The sequence below is a fragment of the Salvelinus sp. IW2-2015 genome, linkage group LG24 (assembly GCF_002910315.2).
Source record: "Salvelinus sp. IW2-2015 linkage group LG24, ASM291031v2, whole genome shotgun sequence".
Lineage (NCBI taxonomy): Eukaryota > Metazoa > Chordata > Actinopteri > Salmoniformes > Salmonidae > Salvelinus > Salvelinus sp. IW2-2015.
Window position 1 is genome coordinate 10,347,172 of NC_036864.1, and position 10,519 is coordinate 10,357,690.

At 41.7% G+C, this 10,519-nt stretch overlaps 1 protein-coding gene across 1 annotated transcript; it reads left to right on the forward strand.

Annotated features, from left to right (window-relative positions):
* The first annotated feature begins 16 nt into the window (after positions 1-16).
* Positions 17-4,171, forward strand: LOC111951380 (zinc finger protein 431). Its single transcript, XM_023969432.2, has one exon. The coding sequence runs from the start codon at positions 876-878 to the stop codon at positions 1,548-1,550; it is 675 nt and encodes a 224-aa protein (XP_023825200.2). The 5' UTR covers positions 17-875; the 3' UTR covers positions 1,551-4,171.
* The last annotated feature ends 6,348 nt before the right edge of the window (positions 4,172-10,519 follow it).

Below are 10,519 nucleotides of genomic sequence, written 5' to 3' on the forward strand. Positions count from 1 at the left end.
GACCCTGCCTCTTCAGTGACTTGGAGGATCTGGGAATGATGTCAGATGACTCCCACATGCTGGAGAAGATAGTACTGTGGAGAGAGAAGAGGATGCAGTGCGTGGCGGTGAAGAAGAGAATTCACTGCCAGAGAGCGCCGTGGTCTGCTCTTGTCCTCAAGTGTTAGCGGACTGGTGGGAGGGGCACCATCAAAGGGGCACAACAGTAAGGAGTATGTTGCAAACGATGAGACAGCAACAGCTTGTATCACTGATGAGTACTTCATCACTGAAGCCTCTCCTTCACAGATAGTCATCCCTGCCACGGATAACCAGCCGGTCGAGCTAACGAGTGTCGACCAGTGGGTCTCCCATATTGCCAGTTACACTTTATCGCTCCATTCCTTGCCACCCTTCCACAAATGATAATTTGGACAAGGAGATGGAGTCGGCCGACACAGGTCTCGGAAGCAGTGTGGTGATCGGGGTCAGGAAACAGAGGTCGATCTCTTGAGAGTTCCATTATCCAAAGGAAGAGGGTGCAAAAGCCACTACGAGTAGCGTGCTCTAAAAGGAGAAACCCTGCAACCAACTCCTGCAAGAGTGTGGGAAGCGTTTTCTGTCTCGGGACGGCTGGAGGATCACCTCCGCATACACACCGGGGAGAAACCTTTCAAGTGCAGCGATTGTAGCAGGTTCTTCAGGACGTTGGCACTCCTGACCAACCATATGAAAATTCACTCTGACGTGCGGCCCTGTAGCTCGACGAGTGCGGCAAGTGCTTTCGGAGAAAGGTTGGCCTTCAGAATCACCATCGCGTCCACACGGATGCAAGACCATACAAATGCACCATCTGTGGAAAGGGTTTCACGCAAGTACAGTACTGCAAAAGACACATGGATTGTCATACAAGTGAGAATACCTATTTCTGTACTCATTGTCCGAAGAGTTTCCCAACCCAATTCCAGCTGTCCGCCCACCAGCGCTGGCACACCATGGACCGCCCGTACGCCTGTGAGCAGTGTGGGTTGCGCTTCTTTATGCCAAGCTTGTTAAAGAGACACATGGGCTATCACATCGGGAACCGCCAGTTCCTGTGTGCCCAGTGCGGAAGGACCTTTGTCTATGAGTTTGACCTAAAGAGACACCAAAAAGACCATGACCCCAGTCCCAAACTTCCCTGCCCCGTCTGCCAGARGWTGTTTGGCAACAACAGCCTACTCCAGGCCCACATACGCAGGCACTCTTCAGAGAAACCTTACAGATGCGACATATGCGACAAGACCTTTAAAGACAGCGGGGGCCTCCGCATACACAAGCGGGGGCTGCACTCGAACGAACGCCCTTACAGCTGCGACGAGTGTGGGAAGACCTACAAACTACACACACACCTAAGGGAGCACAAGTTTAAACATACGGGGGAGGGCCACACCTGTGGCCAGTGTCGAAAAGCCTTCAGGTACCTGCGTCTCCTGAAGGCGCACGAGCGGTCGCACTCCGAGCCATCTGAGCTCACACGGCGAAACAGTCACACCAGCCGTCGCAGGAGACATTCCTCCAAAAGGAGTTGATTTTCTCACATCTGCACACCCTTTACTGTGGCTACAGTAATATACAATATTCAACTTTGTCAATTCCATGTCATTAGCTGTAGGGCAGCCCAGGGTTCCTCTGTGTTGTCTTAGGAATGCTGCATTATCCCACCATTCCCCCATTCTGTCACATCTCTGTGGTGGTGAGATAATTGACTTGAATGGCGAAGAGGATCTCTGCTGTTCAGGACTGCTGCTCACTGAGTTTAGCTTCCTCCCTTCCTCTATGATCCTCCCTCCTCTGATCAGACATACTGGGACTATACAGGCCCTTATTACATGATACACAGCATATCAAGTACAGGTTCTAAAGTCATTTCAAATCATGGGATGTCATACATGGTCTATTTTGGGAGGTACCAGCTTTGCAGTCCTAACAGCCATGCATACGAAACCGGTTGTGCGTCTGAAGGCTCCCAGAAAATCTGTGGACTTGCAATTCATATTGTGAATCTGTGGAACTATGTTCAGTGAGGTGTGTTAGGTAAACCAGTGAAACAACCACTGTCAGGTGCAGTATGCTCTCAAGAGAACGTGGTTTTAATCTCTTGACTTGGATCAGGATTGGGGGTCAACTACATTTTAATTCAGGATCTTGCTAATAGAAAATAATTTCAGTTACTACCTGAATTGACTGAATTGATATGTCGTTGACTCCAACCCTGGTTTGGAAACAGTCTCATGGCTTCTCTCGCAGTATAATCATCAGTGTTTGATAGTCACATGTACAGGTTTGCAGGTGTAATTGCGGGGTACAGTGACCATCTTAGGGTCCAAACTCCAACAGAGTGTAGTTCAATTTGTGCTTCTTGTTCTATCGCAATGTTCTTGTTTAATTCAAAAGCTYATAGGCTACATTCATTTGTGGTGTTTATTTTGGACATAAAACAGTCTCCAAAGAAATGTGTTCCACACATTTCCTGTTCTACAACATTTATTTCCTGTAGCTGCCATTTAAACCGTCAGAGACAGTTTTTTCTTCCAGATGCAGCATTACCCTTCTTGTAGGCACATCAGAAATTGTGTGAACATACGTGTTATGGCTATGCTGGAGTTGGCATTTATATTTTTTTATGAATCATGAGATTTATCCGGTTGATGTCAGTTTGCCTCATCAGTCTTTTGACATCAACAATATTTTGTGGTATGCAATACACTAAGTTAATATTGTTTTAAGTTATAGCTAACAAGATTGCAACAGATGTCTGTAATTTTTCTGTGTTAAATGTTGGTTCACTCCAAAATATGAACGACTGACTAATATCTATTTTTGAATGTATTTCACACATTTCTCTGGCAAAAAAATAGTCAAACTACAAACTAAGAACAAACAAAACTAMGAAAACATGTGCGCACATATGCGTTATTCTGGAAACTGTAAGCATCTACCTGTGAGGGAAATCTAATAGGCTAGGTCATACATTATTTATTTGTGCGTGGCRAAAAAGAGCTACGGTACCCTACTGTACTGCAATGCAGGTCCGACAGAATTCCAGCCGTCTTTGTGAAAGTATTTTTGTTTGTAATACAGGAATACGTTATTTTTCAGAATTGAACAGATTACATTTTGATCTTGTTGAATGTTGTTCTCCAACTCCCAATCCCACATATTTTTGTTTAATCTCATGTCATTCCTCATGCCGTGTGTTCCTAAGAGGAAGGGCAGTGAGTCTGATAGTCATTTATTTTGAAAAGTATGAATTCCTAATAAATAACACTATTACACATGACTTAAATGGTTATAACAACTATGAATGCAATCACATGCATTCCTCATACGAACAAAAGGTCAGGATTCAATTAAATCGACAGTAGGCTTAAGCCTTGTTCGCCAACAAAGCACAGCCTTTCTGGTGGAAGAGCTTATCAAATAACTGATTGGCTGCTCTTTCGGTCATTGTCACGAAACCACACCCGTGCTTATCCCACCCATGTTTACGTTCTGAACAAGAAAGTGAAGGCTATATAAAAAAAATGACACTCAAATTTATGATAGGGATTTATATCAAACTAATTGAGGTGTAGGGGCTCCCGAGTGGCGCAGCGGTCTACGGCACTGCATCTCAGTGTTGGTCTGATTTGTTATTGTTACCCATCTACCGATCACTGCCCTTCTTTTTGAAAGCCTCATAAAGCTCCCAAGTCTTTGCAATTGAATTTGTGCTTGAAATTCAACGCATGACTGAGGGACCTTACAGATATTGTATGCATGGGGGAAAGAGGAAGGGTAAGTCAATAAAACATGTACATTTAAATTTTTCCCACACAGAGTGATTCCATGAAACGTATTATGTGATTTGTTAAGCCAAATTTTACTCCTGAACTAATTTAGGCTTGTCTGAACAAAGGGGCTTCATACTTACCGTATGCAGCGACTGTATTTTAGTTATCAAATTTGTATTGATCTTTACAATGTAAATGTAATGTAAATTACAATGTAAATTTTTACAATGTGACATTACAGAGTATTTTGAGTAGATTGTTGACAAATATATTTTAATTGCACTTTGTAACAATAAAATGTGAAGAAATCCAAGGGGTATGAATACTTTTGCAAGGTACTATAGATGTTTGACTGATTAAATTCTTGATTGCTGTTTCTCATGAGTAGCTCTTGTTACGGATGGCTTCACAGTTGATGGAAAGTACACACACTCATCAACAAATACAGAAATAAATACAAATGGCACCCTTCAAAATATTCAACATTGATGATCCCCTTTTATTTGGGGGATTTTAGTTACATTCTTTATAGTCATCAAATGTTATGGTAAGAATTTAAAATAAGTTTTTAACTCAATAGTTTTTTGAGCAAGCATGACTATTTACATGTTTTTAATGTAAATCACCAGAGGTTTGAGCTCACTCGAAAACAAATCAGAGCAAAGCAATCCTAGCTAAAATAAATCCTAGCTTAAATCAAAATGCTTTATTGTGGAGTTGTGTTACCATGAAAATAACTATACCGCACCTATCTAAAAGTGATAACCACTGACTTCCATCTGCCTTTTCTTACAAACCAGAAAAAGCCCAAACCTGCAGTTGTTGATCCCAAAGTAAAWGGCTGGTTTCTTCAAGTCATTCAAGTCACAATGCATCCTGTTTTGAGGATTGTTCTTGGAACCATGGCATTTGGCACATACTTTCCAGAGGMCTACAGAAGCATCCATGAGGAGTGGGTGGAGGTGCAGACGGACATTGGATTATGAGTATGACATGGAGTACTATGTCACATCTGGGAAATACGCAAAGTTACAGGTTGTAGTGTAGATAACACATACTATTGAGCCATCATTTTTACTAACATGGTTTAAAGGCATTATTCAAGATTTTGGCAACTAAACCCTTTTAAAAGTTAAAAGTTGAAGGTAGCATGCTACGTGCTCCTTGTAGACTTTCAGTAATTGTGCTAACGCTAGTTAGCAATGGCTCCAGAAACAAATTGACCTTTAACTTCCTTCAAACTGCACACAGATATAAGAATTGTATCCATGAAATAATCTGATTCTGGGTAAATAGGAAATAGGGCTTAATTGCAAAAATCTCAAACTATACCCTATTAAAAGTCATACAAGTCTTTGAGCTACAATACCGACAGGATCGATTGCTCATGCCAGAACCAACAGGTGGACTGTCCTGATATTTRTTTTGCTTCCATGGGGTCCTTAATTCTCTGGTGTTTGTACTGAAGTATGTCACTTCCCATTAGGGAAAGGGAGATAGCTAGTCAGTTGTACAACTGAATGTATTCAACTGAAATGTGTCTTCCGTATTTAACCCAACCCCTCTGAATCAGAGAGGTGCGGTGGCTGCCTTAAATCAACATCCATATTAACTGCCTTACTCAGGGGCAGAATGACAGATTTTTACCTTGTCAGCTCGGGGATTCAATCCAGCAACCTTTCAGTTACTGGCCCAACGCTCTAACCACTAGGCTACCATAAGGCATGGTCATTTAGTAAACATAGAAAACAACACTGTTGTTCAGAGAACATACCTAAAGTTACACATGAGTGTTATATGTAGCATATACAGTTGAAGTAGGAAGTTTACGTACACCTTAGCCAAATACATTTAAACTCAATTTTTCACAATTCCTGACATTTAATCCTAGTAAAAATTCCCTGTCTTTGGTCAGTTAGGATCACCACTTTATTTTAAGAATGTGAAATGTCAGAATAATAATAGAGAGCATGATTTATTTCAGCTTTTATTTMTTTCATCCCATTCCCAGTGGGTCAGAAGTTTACATACACTCAATTAGTATTTGGTAACATTGCCTTTAAATTGTTTAACTTGGGTCAAATGTTTTGGGTAGCCTTCCACAACCTCCTCACAATAAATTGGGTGAATTTTGGCCCATTCCTCCTGACAGAGCTGGTGTAACTAAGTCAGGTTTGTAGGCCTCCTTGCTTGCACATGATTTTTCAGTTCTGCACAAAATTTCTATAGGATTGAGGTCAGGGCTTTGTGATGGCCACTCCAATACCTTGACTTTGTTGTCCTTAAGCCATTTTTCCACAACTTTGAAAGTATGCTTGGAGTCATTGTCCATTTGGAAGGCCCATTTGCGACCAAGCTTTAACTTCCTGACTGATGTCTTGAGATGTTKCTTCAATATATCCACATAATTTTCCTGCCTCGTGTGCCATTTATTTTGTGAAGTGCACCAGTCCCTCCTGCTGCAAAGCACCCCACAACATGATGCTGCCACCCCCGTGCTTCACGGTTGGGATGGTGTTCTTCTGCTTGCAAGCGTCACCCTTTTTCTTCCAAACATAACGATGGTCATTATGGCCAAACAGTTCTATTTTGTTTCATCAGACCAAAAAAAGTATGATCTTTGTCCCCATGTGCAGTTGCAAACTGTAGTCGTGCTTTTTTATGGCGGTTTTGGAGCAGTGGCTTCTTCCTTGCTGAGCGGCCTTTCAGGTTATGTCGATATAGGACTCGTTTTACTGTGGATATTGATACTTTTCTACCTGTTTCCTCCAGCATCTTCACAAGATATTTTGCTGCTGTTCTGGGATTGATTTGCACTTTTCGCACCAAAGTATGTTTACCTCTAGGAGACATAACGCGTCTCCTTCCTGAGCGGTATTACGGCTACGTGGTGCCATGGTGTTTATACTTGCGTACTATTCTTTGTACAGATGAATGTGGTTCCTTCAGGCGTTTGGAAATTGCTCCCAAGGATGAACCAGACTTTTTTTTCCTGAGGTCTTGGCTGATTTCTTTTGATTTTCCCATGATGTCAAGCAAAGAGGCACTGAGTTTGAAGTTAGGCCTTGAAATAGATCCACGGGTACACCTCCAATTGACTCAAATTATGTCAATTAGCCTATCAGAATCTTCTAAAGCCATGACAACATATTCTGGAATTTTCCAAGCTGTTTAAAGGCACAGTCAACTTAGTGTATGTTAACTTCTGACCCACTGGAATTGTGATGCAGTGACTTATAAGTGAAATAATCTGTCTGTAAACAAATGTTGGAAAAATTACTTGTGTAATGCACAAAGTAGATGTCCTGACTGACTTGCCAAAACTGTAGTTTGTTAACAAGAAATTTGTGGAGTGGTTGAAAAACTAGTTTTAATGACTCCAACGTAAGTGTATGTAACCTTCCGACTGTATACTGGACAAAATATAAATGAAACATGCAGCAATTTCTAAGATTTTACTTAGTTACAGTTCATATAAGGAAATCCGTMAATTTAAATAAATAAATTAGGACATAATTTACGAATTTCACATGACTAGGAATACAGATATGCATCTGTTGGTCACAGATACCTTAAAAAAAAAAAAATAGGGTCGTGGATCAGAAAACCAGTCAGTATCAGGTGTGACCACCATTTGCCTCAGGCAGCGCAACACATCTCCTTCGCATAGAGTTAATCAGGTTGATGATTGTGGCCTGTGGAATGTTGTCCCACTCCTCTTCAATGGCTGTGCGAAGATGCTGGATATTGGTGGGAACATGCTGTTGTACACGTCRATCCTGAGCATCCCAAACATGCTCAATGGGTGACATGTCTAGTGAGTATGCAGGCCATGGAAGAACTGGGACATTTTCAGCTTCCAGGAATTGTGTACAGATCCTTGTGACACGGGGCTCTGCATTATCATGCTGAAACATGAGGTGATGGCGGCAGATAAATGGCATGACAATGGCCTTCAGGATCTCATCACGGTATGTCTGTGCATTCAAAATGCCATCTATAAAATGCAATTGTGTTCATTGACCGTAGCTTATGCCTGCCCATATCATAACCCCACACCACCATGGGCACTCTGTTCACAACGTTGACATCAGCAAACCGCTCGCCCACACGATGTGGTCTGTGGTTGTGAGACGTACTGCCAAATTCTCTAAATCGCTGTTGGAGGCAGCTTATGGTAGAGAAATTAACATTACATTTTCGGGCAACAGCTCTGGTGGACATTCCTGGAGTCAGGGATGTAAACAAAAATGTATAGAAATAATCATTTTTTTGGATGTGGAAAAGTTCTGGGATCTTTTATTTTAGCTCATGAAACATGGGACCAACACATGCGTATATATTTTCGTTCTGTGTTCCTCAACGTTTGTGATTATGGATGGCTAGACACTTCTCTTTTTCTCACCGGCTTTATTTCATTGGTTACCAATATTGTTGAAATGTATGCAACACATGTCTTACAGTAGGCCTACCTCAAAGTCTTCAAAGCTGATTTGTGCATAACCTTTGTTACAGTGTATTACTTAGATGCATTACTACAGGGATCATCAACTAGATTCAGCTGTGTGCCGATTTTTTTCTTGAGCAGATGGTCGGGGGGTTGGAATATATATAACAATAATTTGTAGACTGCAAATTAATCGCAAGAAGCCCAAACAGATATATTATTGGATTATAATGTAATAATTTCAAACCTTGCTTTGTTTATGATCATTATTCGTGGAAATACATGGGAACAGATTTCCCTAGTTAAAATCACTTGAAGCTGATTACCTGGTGTTTTACAGTTTTTATATCCAACAATGAAAAATGAACAAAAAAAAATATATATAATTTTTTTGCTCAGAAAACTTGGGGGCCAAATAAAACCACCCGCGGGCCAAATTCACGGGCCGCCAGTTGGGGAACCCTGCATTACTATGTATTAATAGAACTGCTTAATAACTATATGAGAATTTATCTAACACTCTGTTCATTTTCAGTAAGTGTGACTTGTTATAGTAAGTACCATTTACCTTATGCAGACTATTAAGTAGCAGTGCAAACAGATGGATATATTTTTATGATTCAACCTTTTCTATCATGCTATGCTATTTTTAGCCTTGAATTAAGTTGTGGGGGAATGATAACCATGTGGCTGGGTATCATGTTACAACAACTTGAACCAGGTAATACACTACTGTCCCTCCCCAGAAGGAATGGTCTTCCTGGTGAATGTCACAAGTCTGACAAAGTGACACTAAACATCACAAAAAATTACGAATGTACAGTACAGTGCCCTTGGAAAGTATTCAGACCCCTTGACATTTTCTACATTTTGTTACGTTACAGCCTTATTCTAAAATGGATTAAATATGTTTTCCAGTAATCTACACACAATACCCCATAATGACAAAGGGTAAACAGGTTTTTAGAAATGTTTGCAAATGTATATATATTTTCATACATTATTTACATAAGTATTCAAACACTTTGCTATGACTCAATTTAACTTGGGTGCATCCTGTTTCCATTGATCATCCTTGAGATGTTTCTGAAACTTGATTGGAGTCCACCTGTGGTAAATTCAATTGATTGGACATGATTTGGAAAGACCCACACCTGTCTATAAGGTTCCACAGTTGACAGTGCATGTCAGAGCAAAAACCAAGCCATGAGGTCAAAGTAATTGTCCGTAGCGCTCCAAGATAGGACTGTGTCGAGGCACAGATCTGGGGAAGGGTGCCAAAACATTTCTGTAGTATTGAAGGTCCCCAAGAACACAGTGGCCTCCATCATTCTTAAATGGAAGAAGTTTGGAACCACCAAGACTCTTCCTAGAACTGGCCGCCCGGCCAAACTGAGCAATCGGGGGAGAAGGGCCTTGGTCAGGGAGGTGACCAAGAACCCGATGGTCACTCTGACAGAGCTCCAGAGTTCCTCTGTGGAGATGGGAGAAGCTTCCAGAAGGACAATCATCTCTGTAGCACTCCACCAATCAGGCCTTTATGGTAGAGTGGCCAGACAGAAGTCACTCCTCAGTAAAAGGCACATGACAGCACGCTTAGAGTTTACCAAAAGGCACCTAAAGACTCTCAGACCATGAGAAACAAGATTCTCTGGTCTGATGAAACCAAGATTGAACTCTTTGGCCTGAATGCTGAACAGCACTTTGATATATCAGCTGATGTAAGAAGGGCTATACAAATTGATTTGATTTGAATGCTAAGCGTCACGTCTGGAAGAAACCTGGCACCATCTCTACGGTGAAGCATGGTGGTCGCAGCGTCATACTGTGGGGATGTTTTCAGTGGCAGAGACTGGGAGACTAGTCAGGATCGAGGCAAAGATGAACGGAGCAAAGTACAGAGAGATCCTTGATGAAAACCTGCTTCAGAGCGCACAGGACCTCAGACTGGGGCGAAGGTTCACCTTCCAACAGGACAATGACCATAAGCACACAGCCAAGACAATGGACGAGTGCCTTCGGGACAAGTCTCTGAATGTCGTTGAGTGGCCCAGCCAGAGCCCGGACTTGAACCCGATCTAACATTCCTGGAGACCTGAAAATAGTTGTGCAGCAATGCTCCCCATCCAACCTGACAGAGATTGAGAGGATCTGCAGAGAAGAATGGGAGAAACTCCCCAAATACAGGTGTGCCAAGCTTGTAGTGTCATACCCAAGATGAGGCTGTAATCACTGCCAAAAGTACTTCAATAAAGTACTGAGTAAAGGGTCTGAATAC